Source organism: Ochotona curzoniae, unplaced genomic scaffold (genome assembly GCF_017591425.1).
Source record: "Ochotona curzoniae isolate NIBS_2020 unplaced genomic scaffold, NIBS_Ocur_1.0 contig_3622, whole genome shotgun sequence".
NCBI lineage: Eukaryota > Metazoa > Chordata > Mammalia > Lagomorpha > Ochotonidae > Ochotona > Ochotona curzoniae.
Window position 1 is genome coordinate 28,226,332 of NW_024465926.1, and position 18,083 is coordinate 28,244,414.

Sequence of the window (18,083 nt, forward strand, 5' to 3'; positions counted from 1 at the left end):
AATACTGGGCTTGTGTCTGCATTGAACATGTTCAGACTGTTCCCTTATTATTGCATAGACAGCATAGAATAGTAACCAGTCCCATAGCATTTGCATGGGGTGAGATATGATAAATTATCTGCCGCTGACTAAGGGCATACAGGAGTACATCACTGGCTTCCATGCAAATGCTACACCATTTTACACCAGGGATTTAGACGCTGGAATCTGCAGAGAGACCAGGAACCCATCCTGCCAATATCAAGTTTAGGTTGTACTTACAGCTTGTTTAATAACCAGATCTTTTATTATTATCACTACGTAAACATACATTGCATTGTTTTTTTTCTTTCACTTCCAGCATTGTTTTTTTTTCTTTCACTTCCAAATACCTGTTCTTTTTAAATATATTTTTATTTTGAATTTTGAATTGTGGTACAATTTTGTATAGTCTGGGATCCGCCCCCCCACCTCCTACCCCCATCAGATTTTTCCCATTTTGTTACAATAGTGGTAGTCCTAAGGAATCATAATTCTATCAGTCTCTTATTTAAGTGTACCCTGACATTGTTGGTACAGACAATGTCAGACAGTCCAGCATTCCATTGTCTACACATGTCCAACAGTTTCACTGGGAATCCATCTTTTATCTGGATGCTGGTATGCATGTTCCATTGTATCCCATGTATATGATAGACCCCAGTACTCCATCACTATACATTTCCATAATTGAAAAGCCACGAAATGAGGTTGACAACTGGTATGAGTTAGAACAGCCACAACAACAGCAACAACAAATTACAGCACCATGAAAAAAAAAAAAAAAAGCACCACTGAGTAACCAACACATGAATGACAAAAAGGAAACACAGAAGTCTCTTGGGAAAAATGATACCATTGTATAATTCATGAGCCCGTGATGAATTAGACTAGAGAAAAGAGATTATTTGGAAGGAACCAAACTGAAATAAAAAACATCAAAACACATGGGATACAGCCAAAAAAGCAAACAAGCAATCAAAAAACAGAATGGATTGGAATATTGGAGTTATACTTTGCATGTTGGTTTCCTTATATAAGAGATAATATATGGTATTTGTTTTTTTGTGATTGACTCATTTCACTCAGCATAATGATCTCTAGTTGGGACCACATGGTTGTAAATAGAATAATTCATTCTTCTTAATAGCTGAATAATATTCCATGGAGTAGATGAACCACAGTTTCTTTAACCACTCTTCCTTGGACGCACATCTGGATTGTTTCCATATCTTTGCTATTATAGATTGTGCTGCTGCAAATATAGGATTACAGATCCCCTTCTCACATGCAGATTTCACTTCTGTTGGGTATATTCCTAGGAGCAGGGTAGCTGGGTCATATGGCAGGTTTATTTGCAATTTTCCAAGCACTCTCCATATTGATTTCCACAGTGGTTGTACTAGCCTACACTCCTACCAGCAGTGAAGGAGGGTGCCTTTCTCCCCACATCCACGCCAGCAGGTGTTGTTAGTTAAGTTCTGAATGTAGGCCAGTCTCACTGGAGTTAGGTGGTACCTCAACGTGGTTTTCATTTGTATCTCTCATGTATAGGGAGCCTGAGCATCTTTTCATATGTCTGTTAGCCATTTGAATCTGTTCTTTTGAGAAATGTCTGTTCATTTCTTTTGCCCATTTTGTTGCAGCGGTTTTTTTTGTTTGTTTGTTTTGTTTTGTTTTTCTGTTCCTGAGTTTCTGAAGCTGTTTGTAAATCCTGGATATTAGTCCCCTATCACTTGTGTAGTATGCAAAATTTTTCTCCCATTCTGTTGATTGCTCAAATACCTATTCTTAATAAAATAATGTGAAACAACAGCTTTTTAAGTAACAGGCCTTCGCTGACGAGTCATACTCAGAAACTGGCGTTTGACACATTTTTGAAAGCAACAAAGATCTTGTGATCGTGGGTAAAGCTTCGTGGTTTAACATAAGTTATGTATTAAGTAGACAGTGATCAAGCGGAGTCTTCATTGACAATGAACTCAGGCAGGTGGAGGTAGAGGGAACGCAGGCACGTATCTGTGATGGCACAAGGCTGACCAGGATGTGCAGCGTAAGACAGGGGCAGGCAAACATGGTAGGAGGCCAGCACAGAAAGAGGTAGCCTGGGAGCAGGAGAGGATTGGGAGGTGTTTGTGGCATTGTCTCGGGGGTGCTGGACTCCTGGCTGACCCGCAGCACCTGCTTTCTCAGCAGCATTACAGAGCACCAGGGATCAGTGCAATTGAGGGACCATGGAACAACACATTCAGAATTGACCTGTGACCACTGGGGCTACAGCAGGAGAGCAAGGCTCACCCAGTCCCTACCCTGGGGGATAAGGCAGGTTAGGGGACTCTGGTGGGACTGCAGCTGCTGTTAGGGAGATCTCAGAGAAAAGGAGACCGAGTGAGCCTAACCTAATTGAGGCAGCTGGGTGTTCAATGTAGTGGCTAAGGCACTTCTTGGAACGCTTTTGTGTTCTATATCTGAGTGTCTGGTTCGAGTCTTGGCTCTCAGTTCCTGCCCATGTGCACCCTGGGAGACAACAGGTGAGGGGTTCCCACTACCCATGGGGGAAACCTGGATTGAGGTCTTGGCTCCTGGCTTAGGTCTGGCTCTGGCTGATGCAGGTATCTGCAGAAAGAACCAGTGAATAGAAGTGCACTCATTCTCTCTCTCCTCCCTGCCCCTCTTTCAAGTAAAAATTAAAATAGATACATATACATTTAAATGAAGCTATGGAAATCTATGGGTCAGAGCTTCCCATGCAAAAAGTCTGAGATGTGAAGCTGGGTTTGAAGGATGGCGAGTGGGCTTGAGCACAGGAGTATCTGAAGGATCAGGGGCTGCTTAATCTGGGAAGGCCTCAAAGTGAAGGTGACCAGGTCAATGAAGAAGGGTCAGGTGGGCAGAATTTGGAATGGTTTGAAGAAAGAACCATAAGGAGAACTAGACCTAGGGTGACTGCACCCCTAATTGGTGCAGAGATGGGTTTAGTTGGGATGTCTATGGACACGTATTTAATAATCAAAATTTTACTTGAGTGAACTTCATACAAAGACACAATTAGCACATCAAACCTGCTGTTTTTGCCAGTTCAAGTAATGACAAATGATTCAGAATCTAAATTCTGAAATAAACCATCAATAGAAAAGAGCATCAATCACAGCCTGAGGCCAGACATGGAAGCCCCTAAGATGATGTGTGCGAACTGGGATGGGCAGGTCTTTATGGATTGGAAGTTACAGAAAAAAGTGATTCAAGCTAGCTTACAAAAACTTTATGATAACATATTCATCATAAATTTCCACCATGGGAAAGATGCACAGATAACTGTTTAACCTTCTAATTTGTATTTAGAAAAATGTTTATAACAATATGCTGGGGAGAAGGGAAAGAAGTGATTCATGTCTACTGGGTGAGACAAAGAACCCACACTGGGACTCACTTCCAGAGAAGCTTTGTCCCAGGGCACAGCCAAGCTCTTGGACCCTGTGTGTGTCACAGCTGACCCTTCGCGGGGCATTCACTATGAGGTCTCAAGGACCCCTATGCCTCTAGGATCTCTTCCTGGGAGGCCTCCCTTGATCTCTATGGAATGGGACCACTTTTCTTCTTCACTCACACATCCTGGCCTTCATTCATTCTCGCTGAGTCATTAGGGTCAGCAACCCAGCCCTGAAGCTGCCCACCCAGCTTAGGAGGAAGAGCACAAGGTCTAGAGGCCAAGGGTCAGGTCAAGGGGAACGGAGGGAGATTGTTTCCTGCCCCACCTGGGATGGGGTTCTCGCAGGAGTGGAGAGCTGGGTGTTGGAAGAAGCACCCAGGGTCCCCCCAGGGGAGGCCCTGGCTTAGACAGACAATGTTTCTTGGTGTGCCTTCTCTCTCAGGTTTAAAAGGCTGATGGATGAAAAGAGCAGCTACCTGCTGATGTTCCTGTCTGCCACACGATGGGTGGCATTGAGGATGGAAGTCATGACCAACCTGGTGACCTTGGCTGTAGCCTTGTTTGTGGCTTTTGACATTTCTTCCAGCTCCTATTCCTATAGAATCATGGCTATCAACATGGTACTGCAGGTGCGGGAGTTGCCTTGACACAATAGGGTGGGGGATGGCTCTCCTGGGCTGGGCCTCTCTGTGGCCCGGGCGGCAGGTGGAGGTCGCTGGAAAGACTCAGGGGGAGCATGGGAGTTTGATTGCAGTTGGTCCTCTGACTTTAGCTGCCTGGCTCTGTTTGCGTGTGATCATCTGGAAGCCTGACTATAAAGGAACTAACAGAGCAATGGGAGTGAAGGTTAGCTCACAGGCAGCAGAGCCCAGCACACTTACTGGCAGAGGAGCTGTCCAAACAGAGCATGTGCAGAGTCTCTGCCCTGCTGACTCAGTACATAACTGAATGGCCTGACTTTAAAAGGACCATCTGGGATGGTGGGTTGCCCAGCCCCTTCCCTGCAGCTCTAGCATGCATCAGACATGAAATGGGTCCAAGCCGAACTGACAGGGGCCCCATACTTGGAGAGCACAGACAAGAAGACTGTCAATCAGGTCTGGGTCAGGATCCTAGGATTCCACTTTAAGAACTTCCCTAGGGGAGGCTGAGCTGGTGACCAGTGGATATCATGGTTTGAATTCTACAGCAGTGCATCGGGCATGGAGTGGCTTGGACATGGATGTGGCCAGAGTGTTTGCTCAAGGTTTATCGTACAGAGTCCCACAGCAGTGTTGAGCGAGAAGGGCTATGAGGGGGCCAAAACTGAGTTGCCCTGGACACCACCCTCCCTAGGGATTACTGATTGCCTAACCTTCAGGGTCACGTGGCCTCCTCCCAAGCTGGCTGACCACTTGTGTGTGTTCCACTTTAGCAGGCTCTGATGCTGAGGGATCATTTGGCGCACATGAAGAGGCACCATCAGGCACTTTGTTGAGCTTCTGCTGCAGGTTCATACTCACACACATGTGTGTTTCATGTAAACACACATGTCCTGTCACACCCACAAGCATCCATGTGCTCACACATACACACATCCTGTGCACACTGACAGTTTGGGAACTTACTGTCTCATGTAACTAGAGGCTGGGCACAGTTGGGGTCTATTAATGTCCTGGCCTGGCATGAACCCATGATCTTCCTGCTCCGCTGTCTATAGCTTGGTTTGCCCTCCAAGGTTCACCAAATGACCATGTCCCTCATGGTCACCAAATGGCTGTTGCAGCTCCAGCAAACATATTTTCACCCAATAATAGCCAAAAGCTAGATAGAGCAAGGTTCTTAAAAAAGAATTTTTTGAGAATGAGGAGTAGTTTTCCAGAATTCCCCATCTGACTATTAGGCCTGGGTCAAACCAAAGAAGTCAGGAGCCTGGAACTCCATCTGGGTCACCTCTCTGGGTGCGGGACCCAAGCACTTGGGCTATCCTCTGCTGCCTAAGCAGGGAGCTGGGTCAGGAGAGGAACAGGTAGAAATCCAACCAGCACTGTGAAATGGGATGCTGGCAAGGCATGTGGAAGTTTAGGCCATTGTGCTACCACACTGGCCTCAGTTTTCTCTCTTGGAGACTCCAGGTCCCACAAGTGCCTCCGCTTCTGTGGCCTGCATTTTCCTGCAGACAGGGAGTGAAGCAAGGACTGGGGCGTAGCAAGCTTATCTGGTAGATGCTCTCAGGAAACAGGAGTGAGAGAGCAGGAGCGCCTCTGCCCAAGGGCCCTGGAAGTCCCTTCCATAGGTCCCCAGGGCTCCCTGACATCCTCTATCCCCTGGGCGGGAGGATCAATTTTGCATTCTGCCTGGGTTCCCGTTCCTTGTTAGGTCTCAGCTGCTTTCTGTGACCTCTGCTCCCCTGGGCTATGGGTGCGCTGTACATGGTGGGTGCCTGTGCTGCGGCCCAGACTTCCGGGCAGGAAGCAGGAAGCCCTTAGAGCATGCCGGAGGTGAAGTGATGTCCTTGGGAAGCATTCTCCATCTGGGCTGCCTGGCTCTGCTGCAGCTGAACTCAGAGAAGGATAGAGAGGCCCCAGAGGCCTCGACCCTATCCCAGTGGGGCACCTGCCTTGGTGTGAGCAGGGGCCACCGGGGCTGGTCAGTAGTGCTGTGAGCCCAAGTACACCCCAGCATTCTCCACGCTTCCTTTTAGATGGCATCCAACTTCCAGGCCATGACCCGGGTTGGTTCGGAGACAGAGGCGCACTTCACAGCCGCTGAGAGGATACTGCAGTACATGAAGGTGGGTGCAAGCCTGGATCCCCTGGTGGGTGTGAGCCTGGATCCTGGTGGGTGTCAGCCTGGGTCCTGGTGGGTGCAGGTCTTGGTTCTGGGGGATGGCCTGGGTCCTAGTTAGTGGAGACCTGAGTCTTGGGGGGTGGCCTGGGTCCTGGAGGGTGCAGGCCTGGGTCCTGGCCTGGGTCCTGATGGGAGCTCTACTAGGTAGGCAGGGCTTCTGTGACCTCTGCATGTCCTCTTCCTGCCCTTTTCTGTATGTGGTTGAGATTTTTCCCCCCCGGAAGCAGGTGGGGCTCCTGAGCGGTCTTTGCCCATGTTCCTCCAGTTTTGTTCATGATCTCGAAGCTCCTCCTAATCATTGTCTCCTGTTGTCCACATCCCTCCATCTTCATGGGTACAGGAGGCAACTGTTTGTTCTTTATAGAGATGACGAGTTCATTAATGGCGGTAACAACTGCTCTTTCATGTCCAAGTGACAGCATTTAAGGACACAGACTCTGTCACCAATTTGCCTGGGTTCAAGTTCATACTCTGCTCCTTGGACCAGTCATGTGCATTGTCTCTCATCTCTGAGATGCCCCTCCTTTGAGTCCTTAGGAAGACGTAGTTGTGCAACCTGCAAGTAGATTACATTAACACACACATACACACACACACACAGGGTTTGCACTGGGCTCTGGGCTTTACAGCTTATCCCCATCCCAACATTATTATCTCTGCTGCTTTGGATTCTATTCTTTTTTTTTAAGATTTATTATTATTATTATTATTATTATTATTTTAAATTTTTTTTATTGGAAAGGCGGATATACAGAGAGGAGAGACAGAGAGGAAGATCTTCCGTCCCATGATTCACTCCCCAAGTGAGCACAACGGGCCGATGCTATGCCGATCTGAAGCCAGGAGCCTCTTCCGGGTCTCCCACGCGGGTGCAGGGTCCCAAAGCTTTGGACCGTCCTCAACTGCTTTCCCGGGCCACAGGCAGGGAGCTGGAAGAAAGCGGGGCTGCCGGGATAGAACCGGCGCCCATATGGGATCCTGGGCGTGCAAGGCGAGGACCTTAACCACTGTGCCACCGCGCCGGGCCCTGGATTCTATTCTTTACCTGATAAACAGAAAAGGACATTTGTCCTGTTGATAGCAAGGGGACTCCCTCTAAGAGTTCCACCTGCTGGGATAAGATGCTGTGTGTTTCAGGGAAGGAAAGCAGGTAGATGTTGCTCTTGGGGTGATCCTCTCATCCCCCAGCAATGCCTTGATGGTGGTGCAGCAGCCAGAGGCTAGCAAGTCCACAGTGGATAATGGATGGAGAATGGCAGTAATGCTTTGGTTTCTTTTTCCTTCTTTACAAACAAGCTGTGTGTGCCTGAGGCTCCTCTGAACGTGGAAGGCATTAGCTGTCCCCAGGGTTGGCCCCAGCGTGGGGAAATCACGTTCCAGGACTATCACATGAAATACCGAGACAACATGCCCATCGTCCTCAATGGCATCAACCTCACCATTCACAGCCAAGAAGTGGTGGGCATCGTGGGAAGGACAGGTTCTGGTGAGCTGGGCATCCTGGCAGCATCCTGCCCTTGCCTTTTGGTGCAAGACTGAGTTGGGGGTCCCTGCCTGTCCCTCATCCTTACTCTACTCCAGGTCTTGTGCTAGGCAGCTGCTAGGGGGTGAAACCTAAGGTCCCCAAGGTCACAGGGAAAGTGGCCAGTGTGTGCACTGCAGTCCCAGGGGAGGGAAGTACAGGCTGATGGGCTGAGATGCTGCAGCAGTGGACCAGCAGCTCAGACGTGGGAGGAGCTGCCCAGGAGGGGGTAGGGCAGGGGTGCCTCTGCTAGGCTGAGAAGCCGGCAAGGAGAGGAATCTGAGCTCTCTTCCCTCCTACCTTCTCTCCCTTCTCCCCTGGGGTTCCTGTCTGCCTCTTCGTTCTCCTTCCTCTCATTTTCTGTTACCCCTTTCAAACCTTTCTAGTCTCCCTGCCTCCCTTTCTCCCCTATTGCTTTTGGGGGATCTGGTTCAGATGTCATTCCTCCTGCCTCTCTGCCTTGTTTAAAGACACCACGTGCCCCCACTTGAGTTCCCCAGAGCTGCCTCATTCAGGTTGCTACCTGAGGTGGCTCCAGCTTTCCTGGGTCTACCTGCTTGGTACCCTTACAGCTGGTTCCCCCATGAGCTGAAAGGCTCCCCACTGCATTCTTTTGTATGTTGCTCTCTTTTGATTTTTCAATCTGCCAGTGACCTGAGATCTGGGCTGGAGATGCTTGTGGCAGGTAGGGGTCCACCACAGCATGTTTGCCTGAATGGCTTTACTTAGCACTGGATGTACTCGGGAACACCAGGGTGACAGAACAGACACCTCTTCTCTTCTCCCACCTTCTCCTGTAGAGCAAAAGTCGCCAAGTCAAATGCCTCTGGGGGCTTTTCTGGCAGGTGACATGGATAGGTGGCATGGGGGTGCATCAGAAGAAGAGACGCTGGGCTTCCTGCAGTGCAGATGCAGCCGCACTGAGCTCCAGTTCCTGCTATCTGTTCTGAGTTTCAAGAGAAATGTGCACTGTGATTTTTGTATGGGATCTGACAGTAGTGTTTTATTTCTTGTAAAATAAAAATTGTTTGAAAGGCAGACTTACACACACATACACAGAGAGAGAGAAAGAGAGAGAAAGAGAGAAGTTGCATCTGCTGGTTCACTCCCCCAAAGGACTTCAACAGACACTGCCAGGCCAAGCCAACAGACATGGTCGGAAACTCCAGCCAGGTCTCCCACATGGACACAGTGGGCCCAATCGCTTGGAAGCATTTGGAACTGGAACCAGCATTCAAATGGGATGTAACCCAAGGGGCCACATCAGCAGCCCTCCCCCATTTTTTTTTTAATATTGGAAAGAAATTTTAAAATAAGCATAACACTGCGTGTGTAAGAAAACCCACAGGGCTGTGTGCTAGCTGTTAGGCCAGAGAGCTGGCCTGTGGCGGCTACGAGCCGGGCTGTGGGAAAGCTGCACCACCAATAATACAGTCCTATTACCCGTTAGGGATGCAGGAGCTGGAGGCACATGGCAGGTGCGCATGCCTGGCAGAGGTGCGCCTGGCGGAGGAGAACCCGTTCAGCGGGCACCGACTGGCTTTCTCTTGCCGGCAGGGAAGTCCTCCTTGGGCACAGCTCTTTTCCGCTTGGTGGAGCCTGCTGCCGGCCGCATCTTGATTGACGGAGTGGATGTGTGCAGCGTGGGCCTGCAGGATCTGCGCTCCCGGCTGGCTGTCATCCCACAGGACCCAATCCTGCTTTCGGGGACCATCAGGTTCGTGCAGAGCGTCTGTGTCCATCCCCGGCGCACCCGCCAGGCCTTTCCTCCCTGCGCTCTGGACCACTGCGACGTGAGAAGGACCTGACCGCGGGGTTGGTGAAGCCCACTGCCCTGGAGCGGGCCCTCTGCTTCACGTGGTCTGCTCTGAGGCTGAGCTGCTCAGCACTTGAGCTGTGCGCTCTCGGGGATGCTCCCGCTGGCCTTCAGCTGTGAGGAGCACTGGGTGTCTGGGGACTGTGAAGCATCGGAAAGCCCGCTGAAGGTGGGTGGTTTGGGTGATGGTGGGGGTGAGATGGGCAGCAGTGTCACCTGGGTAGTGTTACAGCCAGGGGGTGTCTGAGCCCAGGGACTTACTCCTGTGATACCCTTTCCTTCAGCGTTCACTCCATTCATTGTTTCAACATTCACCCGTCATTCACTCCTTCACCTTTGATCCATCACTCATTCCTTCGACATTCGTACACCATTCATTCTTTCATCATTCTCTTACCATTCACGTGTTATTCATTTCTTCAGCATTCATCCATCCATCATTCATGCATCTTTCAATCCCTTTAAATTGCCTTTCCTTCTTTTTTAAAGGCTTTATTCATTTGAAAGTGTTACAAAGAGTTAGAGAGAGAGAGAGAGAGAGAAACATGCTTCAACCATTGGTTCATTCCCCATATGACAGCAACAGCAGCCAGGGCTGGGCCAGGCAAGAACCAGGAGCCAGGAGCTTCATGCAAGTCTCCCACGTGAGTGGCAGGGTCCCAAGCTCTTGAGCTATCCTCTGCTGCTTTCCCTAGGCCATTAGCAGGGAGCTGGGTTAGAAGTGGAGCAGCAGGGACTTGAAATGGCACCAGTATGGAGTGCTGGCATTATAGATGCCAATGCAGTGCTGGTTTCTAATCTGCATTTTCTGAGCTCCTTCCAGGACCAGATATGATGTTAAATGCTAAAGATGCCTTTTAAAAGATGTTTTATTTTATTTTTACTAGTGTTTACACAGTTGGGAGGTATGCATGGTCATGTGTGCCTCTGATTAGAGTGGTATGGGTCAAGGCTTGAAGAAAAGTGGTGGGATAGATGTTTCAGTTCTTCAGTGGAGGTTGGGGAGGAGACTGCTCCTTGCTTGTCAAACTATACTAGCATCTGGATATGGTGGGTGGTCCTTTGATGATGCCCTAGAGACCCCAGTGTGGGGAAGAGTTTTCCAAGGGCGTTACTTGAGTAGGTGTTGTAGCTTTGAGAACTTGTTGGCTTCATTGCACCAGGGTTGAAAAAAATCCAGTCTGTTGGTTGACCAAGTCCACATTAATGCAACCACAGACCCAGGAACACGTTACAAAGTTTGGCTAGATTTGTCCAACCTATTTTACTTTCCATGCTCTGACAAGGTAGCCGACATCCCCTGCTGACCTAGTTGAGCTGGCTGTCACATCTCCTGTGTGCATCTGGAAATGCTGTCCACTGCACAGGCATTAGCAATTGAGGGGACCCAGTCCAGGCACATGCACTCCAAGGTCAGATCACATGTCTTATAATTTTCCCTGTTGCTAGGGTTTGAATCCAGTGATCTAGCTGGGGAATCCCCAAGAAACTCAGCCTGGGGTAACTGGGATACTGTTTTGAAGGCACACTGTCCCTGCTCTCCCCAGGAGCTCATAGTGTAGTTGGGGAGGGTGGTTTTGAATAGTTGAAAGATGTAGTGAATCACAGTATAAGAAGATAATTGCTAGATGGGACATGTCAGTGAAGTGGGATGAACAACTCGGAGTGAATCCGAAAGACTACACAGAAGAACAGGTATTTGAATAGGGTCTTGAACGAGAAGTTGGAGTTTTTCCACCAGAAGCAGAGAGGTCTCTCCAGGAAGTGTGAGCAGCAGGTATGTTAGTACAGGCTTACGAGTGACTGTGCTAGGTTAAGGGAATGATAGATTCTTGAGAAATTTCTGTATTAAGCTACAACTTGGAGAAATCCATTGTGCTTTTTTCTTAGTAGTAGTAAAAGTAGAGGCATTTATTGGGCATTTATATGCATCAGTATATGCTTTAAAATGCAAGTAGTATATAATTTAACTGTCACAACAGTCCAGTGAATTTGTTTTGTGATTCCCATTTGCACGTGAAGAAAAGGAATTAAGAGAAGAAAGTGAGCTACTTAAGGATGAACAAACAAGTGGTAAAGATAGACTGCAATAGTCCAAGTCCTTAGCCTGTGATACTCCAACTTGCTTTGGGAAGAAACCTTGGGCTGGAACCCAGAACTGGAAACTTGACCCCTAAGATCCCTCTTGGGTGTCTTTGATTCCAGCCTGACTCTCATACTGGCTAGTGATGTGCTTTTAAGCAGGAAGTTTAATACTGATACACATTATTCGTTCATCAATGAGGGAAATATACCCATTTATAGCAGTGAAAGTGTCCAGCAGTGAAAATGCTTTGGAGACTACCGAATGTACTCCAGTAAGACATTCTGCCTGCTGTTTGTTCAGTGCATTCTGGCCCTGCCCACAATTGTGCAAGGCTGCCAGAACCAGGGAGACAGAAAGCAGAGGTGAGCCAGTTGCCATCAGAGCTGTGTGTTTACATAACAGGAAAGTGTTACATCACCTCAGCCAGGTCAAAGTGCGAAGTGCAGATCTTAGCAGGTGCACAGTCCAGCTAGATTCCAACTTGATAGTTGTTGACTGGTGATCAGTTAGGGCTCTTTTCACTGACAGAGTCAGCAAAGGCCAGCTCTACCACTGGGAGCCATCCCCTTCACACCCACTGGAATAGTTCTAATGTTGACAAATCACACATACTGTTGGCAAGGATAGAGAGAAACTGGAAACCTTGTGCCTTCCTAATGGAACATAAAACTATTCAGTCACTGCAGAAAGCAATCTGGTAGTTCTTCTAAAAGTTAAAGTTAAAACTATCACATAACCCAGCATTTCCAGTTCCACTTGTGTGCCCCAAAGAGTTGAAGGGGCAAATGTTCATCATAGCCAATTGGCAGCATCAACTCAGTTTATACATCAACAGTTAACCAAGCAAAGGCAGCATGGTGTAGAGACAGTGCAATACTGCTCAGTGTTTAATAAGAATCATCTTTCCACATAGGCTACACTATGGATAACCTTGTAAGCATTGTGTTAAACTAAGTGAGTCAGACATAGAAAGACATTTATGCCAGGTAACTAGGGTAGGCTAGTTCATAAACAAAGTCGAATAGAAGTTTCCAGGTTGTTTAATGGAATGGAGGCTTTGTGGAGGCTGATAAAGAAGGTTTAGATATAGGCGATGATGACACAAGGCTCCTCAACTGCACACTCATGAATGGCTGCAATGATAAACATCATGACGTGTACATCTTCCCACAAATGAAACACTGCCCAACTGACTTAAGCAGGGAAGTCCTCTCTTGACTTGTGGAGCCAAGAGGGTCACTGTGGGAGTGGAGGAGCTCTGTTTTTGTAAGCTGTGCCTGCCACATGTTCCCTCCTTCAGTAGGATGCTTGCAAGGCTGCCTGTTCTGTGCAGCAAGAGGAAACATGTCTCCTCCCTCGTCATTACCTTTCAACTCCTGAGATTCCGATCTGATACCTTCCCATCCCAAACTAATCACACTGGCCGGAGAGAGTACCACGTGATGATTGGCTAATATTTGAGTCACATGTCCCATCTCTGGGGTGGGTGGGAGAGTCCCACCTTGAACACATGGGTTTGGAGGGAGGCTCCCAAGCCACAATTTGAGGGCTGTTGCTTGTAGAATATGAGGGGTTGGGGAGGCAGTGGAAGTGCTCTCTGTGGCCCCAGTTATGGCCCCTTGTGGAGGCTGCCTGTTTCCCTGCACCCAGAAGTCTGGTCCCAACTGTTCATGGTCACATCTCTATGTATCTGTGGGCGTTCACAGGCTGGGAGTGACAGTCAAACACAAAGCTTCCTCCCACAGATCCAACCTCGATCCCTTTGACTGCCACACAGACAAGGAAATCTGGGCTGCCTTGGAGAGAACATTCCTGACCAAGACTGTGAGTAGCTACAAGGCCTGATTCTCGGTCTTGACCTAATTCTCAACAGAGGTGTCTGTCCTTTGGGGTGGGGCTCCCTTATGGAACATTCCAAATGCCTGGCTTTGGACTGGGGCTGACTTGGAATTCCTAAGGAGTGGCCATTGGCCCTGGGATACCAGCCATACAGGAAGCACCGTTCCAGGCCCAGGGCACAGCAGGGAGGAGCAGGTGCTCTGCTCTTCTCAAGTTCACGGTCGGTCGGTGGACGATAAAGGCAAGGTGAGCACCACTGATGCAGTCATGCTCCCCTTTGCCCCAAAACACATAAGGGGAGCTGCTCCTTCCAGATGGGCAGCCAGGCTGGGCCTCTTTCTGGTTATAGCAGTTGAGATCAGACACCACACCGCAGGGGCAGCTGGAACAAGACCTTGGAGAGAACATTCCAGGTGTTACCCAGTGCACGCTAAGGCCTTGGGGTGGTCAGGCCTGGTTGGGGACCAGGAGACCAGAGGTGATGAGGGCTGTCAGTGTTACTGTGTGGTAGGAGAGGCCAGTGTAATCCGTATCTTCCCCCGCATTGCAGATCTCCAAGTTCCCAGAGAGACTGCAGGCTCTGGTCGTGGAGAACGGTGAGAACTTCTCCGTGGGGGAGAGGCAGCTGCTGTGCATTGCCCGGGCTCTCCTCTGCCACTCCAAGGTGAGAGTGCCATGGCTGGCTGACGGGAGAAGCCACTGAGGATGCACCACCCTGGCTTTTTCCCTGTCTGCCACCACGGGACCTATGGTCATGCTTCCTGCCCCAAACTCCAAAGTGCTCAGTGGATTTGCAGTTGGCCAGTGCACATGTGACCCTGGTGGGAGTGAAGCCAAGTAGCTGGCTCCCTGATGCCCCTGATGACCCACAGTTGAGCTGAATGGCTCTGCCATTGCTAGTCAGGATGCTCTTTTTTTTTTTTTTTCAGAAAGGGGACAAGGTTAAGGACTCATTGATTCAGAAACTACCCACTGTCCATTCTTCTTGAACTGGATACTGGATGGCTCCTGAAGCTTTAGTGGAATCAGAGAACAGCTGACTCAGGGAAAATCATCTTTTTTTCTTTTTTAAAGACTTGTTTAAATTATGTATTTGAAAGACAGAGTTAGAGAAAAACACACACACACATAGAGGGTAGGCCAGGGCAAAGCCAGGAGCCTGGTTCCATACAGATCCCCAACGTGGGTGCAGGTGTCCATGTTCTTGGGCCATCTTCTGCTTTCCCATGGGCATTAACAGGGAGCTGGACTAGAAGTTGAGCAACCAGTGTTCAAACTGACACCAACGTGGGATGGGAGGCTGCTATTGCTGGTGACAGCTGATAACCCACTGCATTACAATGTGGTTCCCATGATTTTTAAAAGCTCAAAGTAACAGCGTTTCTCAAAATTTTCCAAATACTGGGGAATGTCAATATCTGGAGCTTCCAGGAGCAAACCTCTCTCACATAAGGCAACAAACACACATACATACCCATGCATATTATATCTCCTTCATACTCTCACATTTATACGTGCACATACACACATTCTGTGATTAATTCTTGACAAATGCAAAAAAAAAAAAAACATTCCTTGCAGGCTGTCACACTGTGGGAAAAGTGTCAATGAGCGCTAAAGAGAGGGGCCATGGCTTTCAAAGAAGTAGGACTTTTCCCCTTCTGGGGAGCAATCAGAACTTAGAACTTGGGAGCACTTTCCCAATGTGTCCGTTCCTTCTTTCGCCAGCGTGTAGCCACTTGGAGCTGAAATTGCTTGCTCTCTATTGTGTTTCAAATGTGGACACACCACTTTATGGTTTTTTTTTCCTTAGCAAACTTTGAGAGCGCAGAGGGAGAAAGAGAACTCTCCTCTTCCATGCGCTGGTCCACTCTCTCTGGATGTCTACAATGTGCAGTGCTGGTCTAGGGCTGAAGCAGGGAGCAGGTGACTCAATCCAGCTGCCACACAAGGGTGGCAGGAACCCAGTGCACCTGAGCCAGCACCTGGTGCCTCCCAAGGTCTTTATTCACTGGCAGCTGGAGACGGGTATCAAAGCTGGGCATCCTTAGCTGCCAGGCTGAACACCTGCTCACAATGGAAGATTTCTGTTGCTTCTGTGCACTGACTACGATGAGCTTTACTAATGATGCTTCCATTTGCAAAACAGTCCCATCTGAGCGCCACTGTTTGTTAAAGTGTACTTTCTGAGCTAAAGTTCTCTAGTGCATATTGCTAAGGCAGGCAAGCAATGTTACGTTTCCAAAGAAATGAAAAATTTTTCGATTCAAAATTCTATGAGATGCATCTATGAGATGCTGGCAGCGTGTGGCCATGGTGGGGCGTGCGTATGCTCCCCTTAGGGAGTCATTGCTTTAGTTACATTCAGGTAGGTAGGAAGGCAGCCTATAGCACAGGAAGTCTCCTTACAGCACAGTTAGCTCTTCGCTTACACCTGCCTCTCTCTTTCAAGGGCAAGATTCTCTAGAAGGCAGATTCTCTGAACTCTGTTCAGCTCCCTAATTTTTCCAGCTAAGGAATTGAGAGCCTGCAGGGAGAATGGACTCAGGAACTTGGGGTAGAGCCAGGGCCGGATGTGGGTCGCTTGGGCCAGAAGAGTCTGCCTTCACCCCTGCTCTTTCACCCCTGCTTTGTACTGGTCAGATCATCTTCATTGATGAAGCCACTGCCTCCATCGATGTGGAGACGGAAGCCCTGATCCAGCACACCATCCGGGAGGCCTTCCACTCTTGTACGGTGCTGATCATTGCCCACCGCATCACCACCGTTCTCAACTGTGACCGCATCCTGGTCATGAACAATGGGCAGGTGAGAGGCCTGTCCTGAGGGCTGGCGGGAGCAGGGATGGCTGGTGGCAGCAGGGATGACCCAGCTCAGCTGTGGCCCCTGCCTTCTCCCCTTCTTTCTTCACTGTCTAGGTTGCAGAGTTTGACAGACCCGAGGTCCTGCAGAAGCAGCCCGGATCACTGTTTGCAAACCTGCTGGCCACAACCGGCTCTTCACTGAGCTGAGACGCGGCGACAAAAGGAAGCCAATGGCTGAGCTACTCCACCCGAAGCATTGGCCAGGCCTGTAGTCTGCAACCTTCTGGTCCAGAGGTGGCACCTGTTGCCTGGAGTAGGGCTGAAGTTGAGGTGGGCGGAAGGGACCCTGGGATAACAAAGGAGATTGAGGCAATAAAACCTCAAGTAGACCACTCCATGGCTCTCCAGAACTCTGAAACCCCACTAACACCATTTGAGATTATCAGGCCAAGTGGGCACTCATCTCCTCTTCCCTTCCATCTTGAACAATTTCATGACGCTGTCTAAGCTCATGGTGGTTTTCCTGTTTGTGTTAGAAGTGCTCCAAATCACATTTGACTTTTGCAAAAAGTAAAATGAAGGAAACAAAGGCACAGCCCCTGTTTTGCTTCTTCTGTTAGCGACTACTTGTTCAATTGCAGGAAACAGATACTACTCCAAGTGTACTTCTGAGCAGGGGATGTGCCAGGTGCCTGGAACGGAGGACTTCAGAGGGCGTCCTGGTTTGGATGCACATCGTGAGAAGATGACTTCCTTGTGGACTCTCTTCTCTCGACTCTCTCTCTTGTTTTGTCTGTCTTTACCCTCCTGGTGGCAACATGGCTACCAGCAGCTCCACGTTTACAGCCTCCTAGCTCAGCATCCTTGGATCTTTTCCCTGCAGTAATGTCGGCCAGAGTTCCAGGGTTAAATCTCATTGGGCCAGCCTGGCTCCTATGCTCATCTCTGCACCAATCATATGCCAGTGACTTTCCAGGCCCACATTGCGTGTCCATCCCCAGGCATGATGATGGGGTCACCTGCTCCGAATCACCTAGACTCAGAATAAAGGTTGCAGTTTCTTTAATAAAATTGAGATGCTTGGGCCCGGTGGTGTGGCCTAGCGGCTAAAGTCCTCACCTTGAATGTGCCAGGATCCCATATGGGCACCGGTTCTAATCCCGGCGGCTCCACTTCCCATCCAACTCCCTGCTTGTGGTCTGGGAAAGCAGTGGAGGGTGGCCCAAAGCCTTGGGACTCTGCACCCATGTGGGAGACCTTGTAGAAGTTCAAGGATTCTGGCTTCAGATTCGCATAGCACCGGCTGTTGCGCTCACTTGGGGAGTGAATCATCGGATGGAAGATCTTTCTCTCTGTCTCTCCTCCTCTCTGTATATCTGACTTTCCAATAAAAATTTTAAAAAATAATAATAAAAAATTGAGATGCTTTACCTCATGAAGGAGGAAGAGATATGGTTGCCGGGAAGGGCCAAAACAGTAGTTGTTTGCTTAATATTTAGGAGAACACAAGTGGAATAGAGTTAATTATTAACAAATGCCAGCTGGAAATAAGATCTCTTTATTCTCATCCCCCTTGTGGTTATAAGTAAACAGCAAAGGAAATTATTTTCAATTCACTTCTAGGGACCCTTCGCTGTGGGGAAAAAGTACCAAAGTCTTTTAAAATAGTATTAAAATTCCCTGAGAAAAAATTAATGTAATGGACCAGCATTTCCTTCAGTTTCCTACCCCGGAGTGGG

At 48.8% G+C, this 18,083-nt stretch overlaps 1 protein-coding gene across 1 annotated transcript in view; it reads left to right on the top strand.

Annotated features, from left to right (window-relative positions):
• Positions 1–16,551, top strand: part of ABCC11 (ATP binding cassette subfamily C member 11) — a 53,608-nt gene extending 37,057 nt beyond the window's left edge. The window contains exons 22-29 of the mRNA XM_040982187.1: positions 3,891–4,077; positions 6,132–6,221; positions 7,574–7,763; positions 9,357–9,516; positions 13,447–13,525; positions 14,091–14,204; positions 16,184–16,348; positions 16,459–16,551. Coding sequence (XP_040838121.1) covers positions 3,891–4,077; positions 6,132–6,221; positions 7,574–7,763; positions 9,357–9,516; positions 13,447–13,525; positions 14,091–14,204; positions 16,184–16,348; positions 16,459–16,551 — 1,078 coding nt within the window. The remainder of the gene's footprint in view (positions 1–3,890; positions 4,078–6,131; positions 6,222–7,573; positions 7,764–9,356; positions 9,517–13,446; positions 13,526–14,090; positions 14,205–16,183; positions 16,349–16,458) is intronic.
• Positions 16,552–18,083: the final 1,532 nt, after the last annotated feature.